The 19,236-nt window shown below is 51.3% G+C and overlaps 1 protein-coding gene across 3 annotated transcripts; it reads right to left on the bottom strand.

The window, feature by feature from the left end:
• Positions 1–5,463: 5,463 nt before the first annotated feature.
• Positions 5,464–19,002, bottom strand: LOC135405523 (gastrula zinc finger protein XlCGF7.1-like). Of its 3 annotated transcripts, none has more exons than XM_064640231.1 (3): positions 18,906–19,002; positions 15,418–15,616; positions 5,464–7,005 (listed from the first exon to the last, which is right to left on the bottom strand). In XM_064640231.1, exon 3 carries the CDS (start codon positions 6,800–6,802, stop codon positions 5,981–5,983), a length of 822 nt encoding a protein of 273 aa, XP_064496301.1. In that variant the 5' UTR covers positions 6,803–7,005; positions 15,418–15,616; positions 18,906–19,002; the 3' UTR covers positions 5,464–5,980. The 3 variants fall into 3 exon arrangements, with proteins under 3 accessions (XP_064496301.1, XP_064496302.1, XP_064496303.1); XM_064640232.1 differs by having other exon boundaries at positions 5,464–7,002; XM_064640233.1 differs by lacking the exon at positions 15,418–15,616 and having other exon boundaries at positions 18,906–18,998.
• Between the last annotated feature and the right edge of the window lie 234 nt (positions 19,003–19,236).

Raw genomic sequence — 19,236 nt, 5'->3', positions numbered from 1 at the left:
CTCCCCAGTCCTGGTTATTGGGGGGCACTGGGGGAGTGGCTTGGGGGAATCCCAAGGGGTGGAGCCGAGTTTGGGGGGGGCAGAACCGGCCCTGGGATGGATCGAGAGTGGGGACCCCCTGTGTCCCCCTGTGTCAACCCACTCTGGAGGGGCTTTGGGAGGGCACCTGCCCCTCAATAGAGCACCCAGCTCACCCCAAAAGGTGCTGGGACCTCCCCAAAACCTCCTCACAGCCCCCCAAGGACCCCCAAACACACTCAAAGCCCATCCAGGACCCCACCTAACCCCTTTTTTGGAGGGACTTCTCCAGGCACTGGTGGTGCTGGGAGTTCCCCCGGCTGTGGGCGAGGAGCTCTCGGGTGAGCAGGGGGTGGGAAGGGGGTGGTCGGTGGGAAAAGGGGGGTCAGAGGGGATAAAGGGGTGGTGGGACCCTGTGGTGGTTTCACTCCTGGCCTTCCTGGAGACCAGCTTGTAACCAGGAAGGAACTAGAAAAGTGATCACAGAAGTATTCCATGCTATTTCCTGGGTTTACCTATAACAATTCCCCCCTCCTAATTTCCTCATAAATTTGCTGTTCAAGAAATAGGTTGATCAAGTTGTTATATTATTAAAAGTTATGAATAGAGTGATTATGGAATCTTTAACCACAAGTTTGATTACTGCAGAACACAACGCAGAGTAATTCAGTGTTTTTGAAGTTGTTTGTTATAGGCACATTGATGTGGACTAATGTAAGAGAGGCAAGCCATGAGGAGTCTTGTGACTAGATGACATCACCCTATGGAAAACTCCAGAACCACGACCTCATAGAGATTAATGACTCTAACATCATTGGTGGAAACCCCTCAGCAACGACGACGCCCACAATTAGAGACACCAACCACAGATCTGCCCGCGAAAGAGGAACCAAACAGGGAGCAGCTTGCGAAACCTCAACCAATGGACTATTGACATGACTCAGGGGGGTGGTGTCAACCAAGGGTATAATTGTTGCTGTTTCGGTTCCCCATTTTGCTGACTGTGGTGGAGCAAGGGTTTCCCCCGGTCGCCTGGCTGGCCGCTTTTGCTTGTTAGCATTAATAAACCTGGTTTTACCTTGCAATCGAAATTATAGCCTCATTTTATCTATATCAACGGGAGACCAATGGGAAAAGCATCCCATTGTGACGGGGCCAGAGGCCCCTTGCATCCTTGGTATGGACTACCTACTTCAAGGACCCGAAAGGGTACCGGTGGGCTTTTGGTATAGCCACGGTGATTGAAGAGGAGTCCAAGCAATTGTCTGCCCTTCCTGGCCTTTCAGAAGACCCTTCCATTGTAGGACTACTGCGAGTTAAAGATCAAGAAGTGCCAATAGCCACAACAACTGTACACAGACGACAGTATCGGACAAACCGAGATGCTGTGATCCCTATCCACAAAATGATCCGGAAGTTGGAGAGCCAAGGGGTGGTCAGCAGAACCCATTCACCCTTCAACAACCCCATCTGGCCTGTGCGTAAATCCGATGGAGAGTGGAGACTGACTGTGGACTATCGTGGCTTAAATGAAGTTACGCCACCGTTGAGTGCTGCCGTACCAGATATGTTGGAGCTCCAATACGAGTTGGAGTCCAAGACAGCAAAGTGGTACGCCACCATCGACATTGCCAACGCGTTTTTCTCCATTCCTTTAGCGGCAGAGTGCAGGCCACAGTTTGCTTTCACCTGGAGGGGTGTTCAATACACCTGGAATCGACTGCCCCAGGGGTGGAAACACAGTCCAACCGTCTGTCATGGACTGATCCAGGTCACACTAGAGAAGGGTAAGGCTCCCAAACACATCCAGTACATCGATGACATCATTGTATGGGGGGATACAGCAGAAGAAGTTTTCAAAAAAGGACAGAAGATCATCCAGATTCTCCTCGAGGCCGGTTTCGCTATCAAGAAGAGCAAAGTCAAGGGACCTGCCCGAGAGATCCAATTCCTAGGGGTGAAATGGCAAGATGGATGACGCCAGATACCAACAGACGTCATCAACAAGATTGTAGCAATGGCTCCACCCACAAACAAGAAAGAAACCCAAGCTTTCCTGGGAGCAATAGGTTTCTGGAGGATGCATATCCCAGAATACAGTCAGATTGTGAGCCCTCTTTACTTTGTGACCTGTAAAAAGAACAATTTCCAGTGAGGTCCTGAACAACAACAAGCTTTCAGGCAGATCAAGCAAGAGATTGTACATGCCGTGGCTCTTGGACCAGTTAGAAAGGGACCAGATGCAAAGAATGTACTCTACTCTGCAGCTGGAAATAAAGGTCCCTCCTGGAGCCTCTGGCAAAAGGTGCTTGGCGAGACGCGAGGGCGACCACTGCGTTTCTGGAGCCGAAGCTACAGAGGTTCTGAGGCCAATTACACCCCTGTGGAAAAGGAAATCTTAGCGGCGTATGAAGGCATACGAGCAGCTTCAGAGGTAATTGGTACCGAAGCACAGCTTTTCCTGGCACCCCAATTACCAGTCTTGAGCTGGATGTTCAAAGGGAAGGTGCCCCCTACACATCATGCCACCGATGCCACGTGGAGCAAGTGGATCGCTTTGATTACGCAACGTGTCCGAATCAGGAACTTGAATCGCCCTGGCATTTTGGAAATCATAACCAATTGGCCTGAAGGTGGGAACTTCAGTCTGGCAGAAGAAGAAGAAGAGCCAGTGAGCCGAACCGAAGAAGCTCCGCCATTTGATCAGCTGCCAGATGAAGAAAGGTGTTATGCCCTTTTCACTGATGGTTCTTGCCGAATTGTAGGAAGGAACCGGAAGTGGAAAGCAGCCGTTTGGAATCCCACCCGACGAGTGGCAGAAGCCGCTGAGGGTCAAGGCGAGTCCAGTCAATTTGCAGAACTCAAAGCAGTCCAATTGGCCCTGGACATCGCCGAACGAGAAGGATGGCCGAGACTCTACCACTACACAGACTCGTGGATGATAGCCAATGCTCTATGGGGATGGTTAGACCGATGGAAGAAGATGGAGGCGTGGAGGAAAACCTATCTGGGTTGCTGACTTGTGGCAGGACATCGCTGCCAGAGCGAAGAGTCTGAATGTGAGAGTCCACCATGTAGACGCCCATGTGTCCAAGAAGCGAGCTAATGAAGAACATAATAACAACAGAGAAGCAGACCGAGCTGCACAGATAGGAGTGTCACAAGTAGACCTAGACTGGCAGCAGAAGGGAGAGCTGTTTCTGGCTCGATGGGCCCATGATGCTTCCGGTCATCAAGGTCGAGATGCCACCCATAGATGGGCACGAGACCGAGGGGTGGATTTAACCATGGCTATCATTTCTGAAGTTATCCACGACTGTGAGACTTGTGCCGCTATTAAGCAGGCAAAAAGACTGAAACCCCTGTGGTATGGTGGACGATGGGATAAGTATAAGTATGGAGAGGCATGGCAGGTTGATTATATCAAACTGCCACAGACCCGCCAAGGTAAGTGCTATGTACTTACCATGGTGGAAGCAACAACGGGATGGTTAGAGACTTTTTCAGTGCCCCACGCAACGGCCAGGAATACCATTCTGGGCCTTGAAAAGCAAGTCCTGTGGAGACACAGGACCCCAGAACGTATTGAATCAGATAAGGGGACTCATTTCAAAAATGAATTAGTCACCACTTGGGCGAGGGAACATGGTATCGAATGGGTGTACCACATTCCTTATCACGCACCAGCTGCTGGGAAGGTTGAGAGATATAACGGACTATTGAAGACCACTCTAAAGTCATTAGGTGAAGGAACCTATAAAAACTGGGACAAAAACTTAGCCAAGGCTACCTGGCTAGTTAACACCAGGGGTTCTGTCAATCGAGCTGGCCCTGCACAGGCAGAATCCCTTCACATTGTTGATGGAGATAAAGTTCCAGCAATCCATTTGAGGGGAATGCTAGGGAAAGCTGTTTGGGTTACCCCTGCCTCAGGCCAAGACAAACCCATTCGTGGGATTGTCTTTGCTCAAGGGCCAGGACATACGTGGTGGGTAATGAGGAAGGATGGAGTCATCCAGTGTGTGCCTCAAGGAAATTTAGCCTTGGGGAAAAACTAATTGTATGTCCTAAGTTGTGTTTTTACAGGAAGCCAGTCACCAGATGAGAGAGAGAGAGACCTGAACTAAGCTGATGCTGGTATCCGGTGATGAGACAGTCCAGTGATGAAACGGCCATAAATCAGAACTGTAATTGTGACTGAGGAGACCAAAGATCTGGACTGAACTGAACTGACATCGGTATTGATTTTCCAACGACGAGACAACTGTGCCGAGAGACCAACAAGAACTATATATATATATATATGTATATGTGTATATATATGCGCGGGATGTAGGCGAATGTGAGACATAGGTGTTACGTAAAGAAATAGTATGGAATAAGGGGTGGAGAATGTGGTGGTTTCACTCTAGGCCTTCCTGGAGACCAGCTTGTAACCAGGAAGGAACTAGAAAAGTGATCACGGAAGTATTCCATGCTATTCCTTTACGTAACTTGAGGTATAAATAAAGCCAGCGGGAGGGACCTCGCTCTCTTCCTTTCCGGCGAGGTTCGAGAACGGTGGGTCCCTGTCTCGGTCTGCCTTATCTGGAGCTGAGGCCTACAGTGACTGCTGTTATCTGCCACGTGTGAGGGGGGAGCCTTAGGCCGTGTCCAGCCATCCTACCTGTTCGAAGGGAAGTGGTGAGATTTTTGCTAGTTTGCCTTCGGTTGGCTGGTTGACTTGCTCGGTCCTTGCCCCTTTTTGTCCTTCTCCCTTCTCCCTCCCCCTCTTCCCTGGAAGTGCTCCTGGTGTGTGGTATTCTCATTTTGTGTATCTGTCTCATATGTAAAATATATATATATATATATATTTTTGCTATAGCTTTGGTTGCTTGGGTTTTTTTTTCTTTTCTCTTCCCTCTCTGGGAGGCGGGTCCTTGTTGTCGGGTTTCGGGGGCTTGGCCGGAAGCCAGCTCGAAACTTGCACAGACCCCCAACTGAGTGGGAGGGGAGTGGGACCCCCCAAAAGTGGAGGGGGAGGGACACTGAGGTTTGGGGGATGATGGGAAATGGGTGGGAGAGGTCAGAAGAGTGGGGAAAGGGGAGGGTGGGACCCTCAAACTGAGCATGAGAGGGCTGGGGAGTGGGGGGATGATGTGGAAGGGGTGGGAGAGGCAGAAGACATGGAGGTTGGGACCCCCAAAGTGATCCTGGGGGGGGGGCTGGGGATTGAGGGGACCATGGAAAAGTGGAGGGAACAGGGAGAAGGGTGGAAAAGGGGAGGTGGTCTGGCAGGTCCAACGGTCCCATGGGGGTCTTTGGGCACAGGGGGGCTGGCAAAGGGGGATGGCCCCCCTGAGCTCCCAACTTACTGTGGGGTGCTGGGGGCTGCTTGATCCAATCTCAGCCTTGGATTATGCCAACAGTTTCAGTTTAGAGGAAATACAGAGGTGTGACTGAATGACTTTTGTCCCCCAGGTTTTAATGATGGCAAATCAGATCTATTGATAGAAATGAATTATTTAGGGTTACAAATGATCAGACAAAAGATCTTCATCAGAATTATTTACTGCACAACAGAGACACTAAAACAACCAGTAGTACAGGATGAGATAAGACAGCGCTCTACACTAAAGCAACAGTTGAAGCAATTCTACTAAAGCTGATACAAAAGTAATAATTATTAATTAGAGATGTATGGAACTCCCCTAGACCAACGCTTGTGGGGAGATCTCTGCTCTCAAGCTCCAGGAGTGACCTTGGGGGGGTCCCCAGCCAAGGCAGGAATCTCCACACACATCCCCAGGAAGGGTTCTGTTGGAAGAAGCTGCCCCTGTGAAAGGGACTGGCCCTTTGTGGTAGAAAGGGATGGACTGACAGTCACTGGACTCCAGGGGCTGCCTCACCATCAGGGGGTTCATTCTGGGTGGAAACAGCAGCTGACACTCTTCCTGCAGTCGGGGCACTCGCAGGGCTTCCCTTACTGATGGGTCTGTTGGTGTGAGGTCAAGGTAGAGCTCCTGGTGAAGCTCTTCCCACACTCGTCACACTTGTAGGGCCTCTCCCCGCTGTGGATGCGTCGGTGCCTGATGAGGGTGGAGTTGCGGTTGAAGCTCTTCCCGCAGTTGGTGCAGTGGAATGGCCTTTCCTCCGTGTGTGTCCGCTCATGCCTGAGGACATCTGAGCTGGTCTGAAACCTCTTCCCACATTCCAAGCACTTGTAGGGCCGTTCCCCGGTGTGGATGCGCTGGTGGGCATGGAGGTGGGAGTTGATCCTGAAGCTCTTCCCACATTCCCTACACATGTAGGGTCGCTCCCCAGTGTGGATGTGCTGGTGTCGGATCAGGTCGGTGCTGTCCCTGAAGCTCTTCCCACATTCCACACACTTGTAGCGCCATTCCCCAGTGTGGGTGTGCTGGTGTCGTATCAGGTGGTCTCTCTTGCTGAAGCTCTTCCCACATTCTAAGCACTTGAAGGCCTTCTCCCTGCTGGGAGGCTGCTCAGGGACCACCAGTTTGGAACTCCGGCTCAAGCTCTGGCCGCCTTCCCGGCACAGGCTGGCTCTTTCCTCCTCAGAGCACTCTGGGCTGGCTTTGGAGACCCTCCTCCTGGGGTACCTTCGTGGCTTTCCCTCCCCGCTGCCTTCCTGCGCCGTGGAGTCCTTCAAAACGGCCTCTCCCACCAGGCTCTGCCGGGGGGATTTGTCCTCCGGGCTCTCCGTCCTCAGCTCGGGGCCTGGGGCAGGAAGGAAGAAGGACAGGGAGGGGATTTGCTTCCGGCCCAGAGGGAAGGCCAAGGACATCCCCCCAACTCCGGCCCCGGCAGGACGGCGGCGGCAGCGGGGTTGTCCTGCAGCCGGGGGCGATGCTCAGCTGGGAGATACAGGACAAGACAGGGCAAAGGGGCACTGACTTCCTCCTCACCTGCCTGGGGGTCCTGGGGCATCTTCCTCTTCCTCGCAGCCTCCTCCTCCATCCACCCAAGGTTTGGGAAGGAGAAATCCTGCTGTGGGGGGAAAACAAGGGCTGAGCGCGTTGGCTTGGGGGTTCCTCCTGCCCAAGTCCATCTCTAGAACTCACCGGGCATCCTGTGACCATAAAAACCTCCAAAACACCAAGATTCAGCCCAGAAAAACCCAAACCACCCAGATTCAGGCAAAAAGCCCCTCAGAAATAGCAAGACCCCATCCCCCCAAACTGCAAAACCTTGAGATTCAGCTGAAAAATACTCTAAAACACTCCCAGAAGTTCCCCCTCTCTGATCTCTCCCCTCTGGGATTCAGAGGTTCTCCCCTCTCTGGGATGCTGGGGGTCCCACTTACAGATGCTGGGAGTGTTGGGGGTCCCAAGGGTTCCTTCTCCTCTGACTCTCACCTTCAGGGTGCTGCATTCCCAGACATTCCCTCTCTCCAGGTTCTCCACTCTGTTGTCCCGGGGATCCCAGGGGTCCCCACTGTCCAGGCTTCCCCTTCTCCACACCCCATTTCAGGCTCCCAGGGGTCCCAGGGCTCCTCTCTCTCCGTGCTCCCCCCTCCAGGCTGCCGGGGGTCCCCCAGCTCTGACATCTCCCCGCTCCGCCCTCCACACTCGGCAGCTCCCGGGCTCCACACCCACCCCCGGCACTCCCGGGGGGCCCCAAACCCGCTGTGTCCCCCCTGCCGGCACCGGGCTGACAATGGAGCCGGCGGGGCCTGACACAGCAACACCAACCCCCAACACGGGGGGGACGCTCATCCCCCTCCCTACCGCCGGGGCTCTGCCCCTAACCCAGCCCGGCATCCCAAAAAACATCTGCTCTCCGCCAAGAGCCCCCAAGGGCACAGCCCTGCACAAGGGCCGGCTGTGCCCAAGGCAACCAAACAGCCCCACAGGTGGGGGGACACCAGAGGCTGCCCCAGGGCAACGAGAGCAGGGAGTGGATCGGGCCCCCTGACACGTGGGCGGGCTCTGGGCTCAGCCTGACCAGGGGCAATGTGGCACCAAAAGCACGGCCCCGACCACTGCCCTGGCACAGGGGGCCTGAGCTCCCCCCTCTAAAGGCTCTCAGGGCTCTCACAGCTCTCCCCTCTCTCCAGCCTCCCCCACCCTCCAGGGATCAAGGCATGGGGACACCGAGGCACCCCCACAGCAATCCCACTCCCGCTCTCCTGTCGCTGGAACAGAGATTTCTCTGAACAATTTTTCCTGCACTCTGTAGGCCTTGCTTGCCATGGAAGTGACAAGCATGTATTGTTTATACTTATAGACTGTGTGAAAATATGTGATGCTTATACTTGTTAGCTGTGTGTCTAATTATAAGGTTTGAGAACATAATATGTTTATAGAAAGAAAACCTGAGAAACTGAAGATAATGAAACACCTGCAAATTTAGTAAAACCCTAAAAGCAGATTAATTAGAAAGAGGTTTCTATGCCAAAGATGATTTCAGATCGCGTGGACAGAACATCAGGTCCAATGAACTGGAGACATGAGACGCGTGCACAAACTGAGCTATCCAATCATCTTGTTATGAGCACGTACCCTGAGCAAACTAAACTGTATAAAAGTTAACTGATTTAAATAATAAATTTGACATATTGCCGATCCTAAGGGTCTGTGAGCTTATGTTCGTGCCCCTCTGCCGATAACTGGTGCCCGAAACGGGACTTCTACTTCGCCGAGTTCTGCAGGGACGTAAGGTGAATGGTAGGAGCTGAGGGAAGCGGTCGTGTGAGGTAGTGCTGTCCCCGGCGCCACGAGAAAGCCGCGCATGGTGGTGTTGGAATCTCGCCTTGGCCAAGCGAGTCGACCAAAGGAGGAGGCATGGGGCCCACGGCATCCAAAGAGGATGAGACTGCGGAAACGCTCCTCCGATATACAGTCTCTCTAAGAGAGCCAAATTATGATAAAAAAGCCCTTGAAGGGTTAATAGTCTGGGCGAGAGCTAAGAATTTACTCCCTTCTGCTCAAGCCACCTTTGAGGTATCCATTTGGGACGCTATAAAGGAACAGTTAGGGGAAAAAATCACAAAAAGATTTGACGAAGCAGCTCACTATTTTACATTGTGGCAGCTGCTGACTGAAACAGCAATTTTGAAGGACTGAGAGGTAAGTTACAGCTTTAGCCTATGCTGCGTTAGCGAGCAGCGAAACTGAAAGCAAAGAGAGCGAGTCATTTTATCAGCTTTTATTCATTTTGTCAACGATCGTGCTGCCGGCGAGTTTCAAAGTGCAGGCTTCTGCCCAACCGTCAGCCAGCGGCCTTAGCCCCAGAGAATTCCAAAGTGCAGGACGTTAGGGAGGCCACTGCCAGCTGCGCCTTCCCTCACGGCGAGCTCTCCACCACCCCGCCCGCCGCCACTTTTCCCGCCGCTGATTCTAAAGTTGCTGCCGCTCCGCCGCCTAAAGCCGTGCCCGGTGCTGTCCTGCTGCTGCGTGGAGCCGCTCCCCCCGCTGCTCCCCCACCTGCACCGAGCCCCAGCTGAGAGTCCCGAACCGACGGAGCCCCTCCGGCGCCACCTTGGCCAGGAGCCGCTGCCGCCGCTGCTGCGAACCCCTCTGCCAGCCGCTGCCGGCACTGCCACTGTGAACCCCACGCCCGACGCCGCTTGCCTGTCCACAAACGCGATCGCTGCTGCCGCGACCCCGCCTCCACGATAGCCCGCGCTGACCGACCACTGTCGCACCCTGATCGACATCATCACCGCGCGACACCGACCCCGAGTCGCCAAAAGCCGCCATTACCCTCCCCCGCCGACCCGGCAAGAGACAGTCTCGGTAAGAAGAAAGGGGGAGGGGGGAAGGAACCACGAACCAACCCAATCCCGTACCACCCTATCTATCGCTGCTGCCATCAGCCCCCCTGTTCCCGATTCGACATCGAACTACGAGAACAGATAGAGACTCAAAGACCCGAGCGCAGCTGCAAGAAAAGTTTTGCAGACCTCTGTGGCAGAACAGAAGTTAAAGCGAGAAAATCCCTCTTGCCAGCTCCCTGTACCCCCATGCAGGCAGGTTCCCCCAAGTCCTTTTCTGTCGCTTCCACCACCTCCTCAAACTCTATTTCAGGGAGGGGGGAGGAGGGTGGGACCGTGCTGGAAAGATCTGTAAATCTGCTGTTTGAAAGATCAGGGGCTGGCGAAAGCGAAAAGTCTGGAGCAGAGATAGAAAGAGATTCTGTGAAATGCTATAAGAACAAGTTTGGTTGTTAAGTCCTAACGCATTCCCAGTTATAACAGATGTGGGAGACAATAGAAGCTATTAAGCATTAAATTAGAAGATGTTAAAAGAAGCTAAATCTATAATTATTCAGTATGGGTTGAGATCAGGTTATACTACATTTGTGTTACAGCATTTTAAGAATAAGTATTATCTTCAATAATAAGGACTTTCCTTTCTTTTTTTTTTCTCTTAGCTCTTTAAACTTTATCTGAGATTCTAGTAGCAAGAATGCTTGTATAAACTGGAAACGCTGAAGTCTGTAAGAGTCTGTACTGTTCCTTGCACTGCAGTATTTTAGATTTTTGTTTAGTTTGTAATGATCTTTAACTATTTGAGAAAGCTTTGAAGTTCTTGGACCCCTAGAAGAAATATTAGAGCTTAGTTTTTATGCTCCTTGTCAATTTGCTAGTTTAATATCAAACACCTGACGTAATTTTTATTTCTTCTCTTTTTGCTGCATATATAATTTAGCTTTCTTAGGACCTTGTTATGGTTTAGAGAAGACTTAAGTTACAGCACTATTGATTGAGAAAGTTTAAACATAAAACATGTTCCCTGAATGCTTACCTTGTTTGTATGCTCATTTGAGCTAAGAAAACTAGAAAAGGATTTTTTTTTAATTTAGGCAGATGAAACATTTTATAAGAAAAGCAAATGCTGTTGCAGCCCAGAGCAAATGTTACCGAGTATGACTTATGCAAAATATGTCCTTTTTCAATGAGAAGGAGTAGAAGTTATAGACCCACTCTTTTATAACATTATTTTTGTGCTGACTTTTCACAGTAACATACTAAGCAGCACAAAACTCTCACTAATTGCCTATAAACTCAGTCATGTGTATCACATCCTACAGTTACCAGAACTGATTATACATTTAAAACAAACTTGATCTAGAAATTGAAACTCTTACTGAGCTTTCTTCATCGGCTTCTATTTTCTTTATTTAACCTAATTGAAAGCTGCTTTAAAATGCATTGATGACATCATCATTTGGATAAAATTCTGAACTGATGGTTCTGGGATCCAAACTTTTGAAATCAATGAAAGTTCTTTTCGAAGCATGAAATTACCTTTTTCTTGCAACTTTTTTCTTTATTTAAAATTGCTAATCCTTTGAGACTGCCTTCTTTGCCAGGTGTTAGTATCTACTTGCAATCTGCATATGCAGAATTGGTAAATAGTGAGAAAAATTCTCACTCTTGCAATCTTTGATCACTTCATCTGTAAAGAAAATATTTCTTTCTCTGTTATAGTTTTAACTTATTCATTTGCATTCTAGAGATTTTAAGCAGAGAATGCTCAGTATTCTTTTTGATTTTACACTCACAAATGCATGTGTATTGAAGATTCTTCACTCCTTTCCCAGTGACTTTTGCTTTGCTTTGCATGTATCATCCATTAGCACTTCAGACTATAGGCTGAAAAGAGTAATTAGGACTCTCTTGTCTAAATCTAAACAGTCTGGGGAGAGAAAAGTTACTTCTCTGACTACTGCTTCTTTTTGCTAAGACAGATTTGCACCCATCTTCTCTAACCTTTCTTTGCAGGCCAAGCCTTTGTAAGAAATCCAACTTTTTTGTGATCAATACAATCAAAATCATTTTAATACCAGATGAAAGTGTTCTGCGGTTTTCCTTAAACATTCTTAAAGCAAACAATGCCTTTTTTTTCCCTTTTATCTATTCCTACTTTGTAACACAGCTGTGAATTTTAATCAGAAAAGCACTACAAGCAGTACATGATGATAAGACAGCTCCATCCTTTATTCCAGTACGACAGGAGCTAACAGAACCATTTGGGAAATTTATCGGTTGCATCATGTAATCAATACCCATCCTAACCCAGATGAGAATATGAAAGTAGAATTTTTGAACATGTTAACCTATAATTTTATCAGAATTGTTAGAAGATGTAGATAGTATTAGCATGCTCTGTTATGAAATAGAACTGTTATAGATTTTTGTTATTAGCACAAAGGTATTAAGTAAAGAGATTAATAATTCAAGAATTCTTATCACACTTTTGCAAAGTGAAACGGGAGGGAAGGCTGTCAGCCCTCCTCTATTGACCTGCAAAAGTGTTTCATGTGTTTAAGTTTTTTGCACACAGGTGTACTCTGGTTATCTGCATGATGGATGAAGCCTTGGTAAGAAGCTGGTTCTTCAGAACAAGGTTGATGTTGTTCCTGCAGGTGACTGTGACACCAGAAGTTGTTGTAGCTAACAGTCTCTTCAATATTATTAAAGCACAATTTTTTAGTATTATGAGCACAATTTTTTAATACTTTTAAGGCACATAATTTTAGAAGTTAAGAGGTATATAAATTATAGAGGGTAAGAATTTAAGTATAATGTATTGTATGACCTTTGGATTACTCACTAGGTATTGGTAAAAGAAAGTCTATCTATCTGGTTAATTTTATTTGTTTAGTTAAGAAGCTTTAACATTATAAGGTACTGAGAATAATTATGGTTTCTTAGTTTATGAAACACAGTGACATGAAATTCAAAAGTATGTTTGTGTGAAATGTGTTTGGATGATGGTGGCCACCGTGTGAAAGTGAATGAATGAAAGCGTATGCATGTATGTGTGTGAATATATGAACAAATACACAAACAACTTTGACACAAACACCTTAAATAAAAACAGAAGTTCCATTTGCAGAAGTGTTTTTAGATTGAATAAAAGCTTTCAAGAATAAATCCTATATTTAGAAACACCTTTAAGCACAGAGTTAAGAGCACAAACTTTGAGATCAATAGGTTGTTAAGTTTGTTAATGGTAGTGGTATTATTATATGTAATTGTGTTTGGTAATATGTTATAGGCATGATGAAGAATGTTGCAGGAATGCAGTAAAAATTGTTCAAAGCAGAACTGGGGAATTGTCGCCGGAACAGAGATTTCTGTGAACAATTTTTCCTGTACTCTGTAGGCCTTGCTTGCCATGGAAGTGACAAGCATGTATTGTTTATACTTATAGACTGTGTGAAAATATGTGATGCTTATACTTGTTAGCTGTGTGTCTAATTATAAGGTTTGAGAACATAATATGTTTATAGAAAGAAAACCTGAGAAACTGAAGATAATGAAACACCTGCAAATTTAGTAAAACCCTAAAAGCAGATTAATTAGAAAGAGGTTTCTATGCCAAAGATGATTTCAGATTGCGTGGACAGAACATCAGGTCCAATGAACTGGAGACATGAGACGCGTGCACAGACTGAGCTATCCAATCATCTTGTTGTGAGCATGTACCCTGAGCAAACTAAACTGTATAAAAGTAACTGATTTAAATAATAAATTTGACATATTGCTGATCCTAAGGGTCTGTGAGCTTATGTTCGTGCCTCTCTGCCGATACTCTCCCCCCTCCCCTTAGCCCCCTTCTCCCACCCCTTTCCCATCAGTCCCCCAAACCCTGGCTCCCCCCAGCTCCCTTTGGGGGTGACCCACCGCCCCTCGCGCTCCATTTGGGGGTCCCACCCTCTCTTTTCGTTCTCTCACCCCTTTCCCATCGTGGCTGCTCCGCTCACCGACAGCGGCAGGAAGGGCAGGGACAGGGGCGGAGCAGCAACAGCAACAGCAGGAGAAGAATCACTCCCCCATCCCATGGCTTCCTGGGAAGGGGGAACTCATCCCAAATATCCTGGGGGGGAACGCGCGGGGGGTCGGGACATACTCAGGCTGCCAGCACAGATTTCCCTGCAAAGTCTACAGTGAGTCAAGCCCTGGAGAGCAGATTATGCCCCATGGGTGGGATTGCAGAGGGTCCCTCAGGTCCCCAGCGTGAATCAGCAACCAGGAATATACACAAAAGGCCCCCCCAAAGATTTCTGGGGGAGTGTCCTGTAGGGAGGGGACGGTGTCACCCCACGAGGGTGGGACTGGTGAAACAGAGCAGGGATTTTTAGATGCTGAATCCTGCTCTGAGAAGAGGCTCACAGATCCCACTCTGAGGAAAGCTGCACTTAGGTTAAAATGAAAGAGATAGAGAACATGTGTTATGAGATTAGTTAAGGGAGAGAAGGTACCAGGTTCCGAGAGGCCTGTTTGTCCTTGGTATGCTCTATTCTAATGAAAGATAACAAAATGGTTGGCCTAGTAGTCATAAATTAGATAGGATGGACATTTAGGGGGGGTGAAGAGCTGAGTAAAGGGGTTTTTAGTAAGACTTTCGCACACAGTCAGGAAGAGTTAAAAAGTTCATGACGATGAGGAACAGAGAAACGACCCTCATGAGGCTGGAGAAACAGGAACGACCCCCAGAAACCTCCCCAAAAGGATGGCTCTGCCTCAAGCTCCACCTGAACCCCACCTAATATGAATATTATAACTAGGTGATGTAATTTTAATGAATATTCACCTAAAATATCGTAATCCCTCACCAAGACTGTATAAATTGCATACCTTTTCACTGAAAACTTTAGAGCTATTTTGCCCAGTGCAAATTGGTAGCTCTTCAACGTTGCACAGAATAAATACCCTTGCTGCTTAAAGATCAAATTTTGTCTCTGAGCAGTTGTCTTATGCTGTTTTTGGCATCACTGGCAAGTGTGAGGCTGCTCCAGGTGTCTGGAAGAGGCCTCATGCTCTGCCTGGCTGGGCAGCTCTGCTGCCAGAGGCTGTGCCCTGACCCTGTCTCTGCAATGTCCCTGGCTGTCCCCTCACCCATGTCCCTGTCCCTTGGCTCTCTCTCTGCCAGCTCAGTGTGGGGCACATGGGCTGGGGGTCCCTCCCAAGCCCCCCGGGCAGCCGGCGTTGGCTGGGGGGATGTGAGGGCTGGGCCTGCTCAGCACAGCCCCGGCCTCGTGCCCAGCGCCTCTTTCCTGCCCCACACAAGAGCTTCCCGCCCCCCCCAGGGCTCCCCTGCTGCTGCCTCTGCTCCTGGCCCTGCCTTTGCTGCTCCCTTGGCTGGGGCAGCGGCTGCAGGGGGGGGATGGCAGCAGCTTCAGCTCCACGGCACTTCCTGGGGGGAGCTCAGACTGGGGGGGACGGGCAGGGACCTGATGAGGATGGACAGGGGCCCAGCAGGGACAGACAGGGCCTGCAGGGGAAGGCACAGGGACAACCAGGCCCCCCACACTGCCAGGGCTGTCTCTGCTCCTCCTTGCAGGCTCCGTGGCCAGGCAGAGTTTGTGTTCCTGGGTGCCCACCATCTCAGCACTTGCAGCCGCTCAAATCAGCGCCCGCAGCTCTGCAGCAAAGCCCCAGTTCACCTGGCACACAGGGGATGGAGACAGCACCTTCTTGGGGCTGGGCACTCACAGCTTGGCCTCTTCCCCACCACGGGGCTGTCCTTCCTCAGCAGCACCTCTGCCTTGCAGTTATTCTCAAGGTCACCTCAGGGCCAGCTCTGGGCTCACCTCCAGGCCAGTTCTCAGGCTCACCTCAGGGCCTGGGCTCAAGGACATGAACCTGCAGGGAGGGAAGATGAGGTGGAAGCTGAGGGCTGCCTGCTTGCTCTGGGCTGGGGGCTTCTTTCTCCTTCTAGAATCATCCCAGAACTTAGCCTGCTTTTCTAACACCACATATTTACAGACTAACCTCAGAGATATATATGGACAGACATCTCTATCACCCTGGGGATAGAGCCTCAAGCAGGTGCTGCCATAGGAATGGGAATCAGAGAATCACAGAATCAGCCGGGATGGAAAAGCCCTCCAAGATCATCAAGTCCAACCCTTGATCCAACCCCGCTGTGCTTCCCAGACCATGGCACTGATGCCACATCCAGTCTCACCTTCAACACCTCCAGGGACGGGGACTCCACCCCCTCCCTGCCCAGCCCATCCCAATGCCTGATCACTCTCTCTGGAAAAAATTTCTTCCTAATATCCAACCTAAACCTCCCCTGGCACAGCTGAAGACCCTCTTGTCCTACTGCTGGTTCCTCGGAGAAGAGCCCGACCTGGCTACACCATCCTGTCAGGGAGTTGTAGAGAGTGAGGAGGTCTCCCCTGAGCCTCCTCTTCTCCAGCCTCAACACCCCCAGCTCCCTCAGCCTCTCCTCACACCACTTGTGCTCCACTCCCTTCCCCAGCCTCGCTGCTCTTCTCTGCACCTGCTCCAGCCCCTCCAGGGCCTTCCTGAGCTGAGGGCCCAGAGCTGGACACAGCACTCCAGGGGTGGCCTCACCAGCGCTCACTCCAGCCCAACAATCACTTCCCTGCTCCTGCTGCCACACTCTTCCTGAGCCAGGCCAGGATCCATTGGCCCTCTTGGCCAGCTGGGCACACTCTGGCACCTGTTCAGCTTCCTGTCCATCCCCACTCCCAGCTCCCTTTCTGCCTGCCTGCTCTCCAGACACTCTGTCCCCAGCCCGTGGAGCTGCCGGGGCTTCTTGTGGCCAAAGGGCAGGACCCAGCACTTGGCCTGGTTGAACCTCATCCCCTTGCAATCAGCCCATGGATCCAGCTTGGCCAGGTCCCTCTGCAGAGCCCTCCTGCCTTCCAGCACATCAACACACCCCCAGCTTGGTGTCAGCTGCACATTTGCTGATGAAATGCCTGGTTCTGCAGGAGCTGCAGATGCTCAAGGGGCAGCAGGAACAAGTCAGGGGCCTGGGGGGGCCTGGGGGTCTTTGGGGTCCAGGAGGGTCCTGGGGGAGCTGGGGAGGGACTTTGGGGATTGGGAGTACAGACTAGGAAAGACCAGTACAAACCAGTATAGACCAGTACAGACCAGTACCTCCTCACTGCTCCCCAGATCTCTCCTGGAGCTGGGCCACTGTCACGGGTGACAGCGGGTCTGTCAGCACCTTGGCACATATTGATGAAGCAATAGATGTTGACCAGATCAAAGTATCCCCCTGAGATGGACTGAAAGAGAGGACTGAAAATGGAGGCTCTGATCCTGACAACATACTGATGCATCCTGAAGAAGCTGTCCCGTGGGAACAGAGAATACTGTCTCATGAGAACAGGAGCACTGTCTCATGAGAACAAGGACCTGTTTTGAACGAGAGTAGTTGGGAAAAACATCAACATGAGAGAAAAATAAGAGCAGGTGCTCAGGACTGTTGTGGGAAAGAACTGGGCTGTTTTGAGAAAGAGCAAAGTTGTTGTGAGAAAGAAGAGTTTTAAAAAATGCACCTATTAGCTGTAAGAATTCTGGTGTGAAAGTTTGAACTGTCCTATTCGTGTGCATTACATGTGTTCAAAAACTGTACTTAAGGGGCTGCGCAGCAGCCCCGGCGTCCCTGCTTTTTTCTTGGAATAAACTTTGCTGGAACCTTTTTTCGTGTCGCTTTGGCCGTTCCGACATTATCAGTGACAGGCCACGTTGTCGTGGGACACCTGAGCCCCCCCAGTGCCCTCCCAGTACAGCCCAGTGCCCCCAGTACAGCCCACTGTGCTCCTGTCACAGGGTGCCAGGTGATCCCTCTTTGGGAGGGGTTGGAAGAGATTTGAGGGAGGGCTGGGGGAGATTTGGGGGGATCTGGGAGGGTTGGATGGGGATTTGGGGGGTTTTGTGGAGCTTTGGGTGCATCTGGGGGAGTTAAAAGGGGTCTTGGGGGGTCAAAGGGATCTGTGGGGAGAGGGGATTAAAGAGAAAAGGGGGGTTGGGGGACATTTGGGGGGGGTTAATGGGGTCTGGGAGGAGAGAGGAAGGGCAGCACCACAAGCAGGTGAGTCCTGAGACCCCCCTGGTGTCCCCAAGACCCTCTGGGTGTCCCTAATTCCCCACTTGACACCCTGAGACCCCCCTAGTGTTTCCAATGTCCCCAGGGCCTCCCCATGGCCCTAATTCCCCCCTTGACAGTCCCAATTCCACTGTCCCAAAATTCCATCCCTGATGTCCCCAACCCTCCATCTCACCCCAGAAGCCCCCCCTGGACACTCTGACCCCAAAAACGGCCCCACCCCATGCTCACAGAAAGGTCAAGGGCATCTGGGGACACTTTGGGGACAGCTGGGGGGCTTTGGGGGGCACTGGGTGATTACTGGGGGATACTGGGACATACTGGGGGGAAGCAAGGGGCACTAAGAGGGACTGGGGGATTTCTGAGGGATGCTGGGAGGGCACTGGGAAAGACTGGGGAGTTACTGGGGGATTACCAGGACACACGAGGGGATACTGGAAGGTTACTGGGCCATACTGGGGGTTACTGGGTGGTCACTGGAGCATACTAGGGGGCAGTGGGAGGTCACTGGGACACACTGGCTGGTCACTGAGGGGGTTACTGGGCCGTACTGAGGGTCACTGGGAGGTCACTGGGCTATACTGGGGACACTGGGATCCCCTTACCCGGATGTGGTACATCTCCCCCCCAGACTTTAGGGGGCACCCTCAGGACCCCTGCCCTAGGGGCTGGGAGATCCCCTGAACCCCACTGCTGGGCTTTAGGGGGCCCTCGGACCCCCCTCCCTGTGGGGTCTCTGTGTGCTGAGTGTTGGGGGTCTCTGGGGTTCGGGGGGGGCATTGGGATCCCCTTTCCCCGGGGTCGGCCCGCCGGGCCGGCAGAGGCGCTTGGCAGGAAGAGTAATGGCGGACCGCGCGGAGCCTCATGGGAGTTGCAGTTCCCTCATGACTACTCCGCCCGCGCGCCTGCGCAGTGCAGCCAGGGCGTTGGCAAAGCCCCCCCGAGTGGGTTCCAGGCCCCGTGCTCTGACCCTCGGGAACCCCCGAACGCCTCGGCCAAACCCTCCCGAACCCTCCAGCCTTTCCACCCACAGCCGCGCTCCCCGCAGCCCCGAGGGGATACCCAGAGCCCCGCTCTCCCGCAGCCTCCGCCAGCTCTCACAGCGCAGCCGCAAGCACCGCCGCCATCTTTTCCCGGCAGCCAACACGGCGCTCTGCGCGCGCAACGCCTTCAGAAACTCCGGCGCAGCGAATCAGTACGCGGCCGCGCCCTCCACTGCCCGCCCACTCTGCTGCGCGGGGCACCACGGGAGTTGTAGTCCTTAAGGGGCCCTTGTCCACCCTTCTCCCTGTTCTTCCCACTTTTCCATGGTCTTCTCGATCCCCAGTTTCCCCCCAGGATCGCTCTGAGGGTCCCAACCCCCACTTTTCCCCCCCTCACCCCTTCCACATCA

Source organism: Pseudopipra pipra, chromosome W, assembly GCF_036250125.1.
Source record: "Pseudopipra pipra isolate bDixPip1 chromosome W, bDixPip1.hap1, whole genome shotgun sequence".
Lineage (NCBI taxonomy): Eukaryota > Metazoa > Chordata > Aves > Passeriformes > Pipridae > Pseudopipra > Pseudopipra pipra.
Note: the sequence above shows the minus strand (reverse complement) of the source record. Positions and strands in the feature narration are given on the sequence as shown.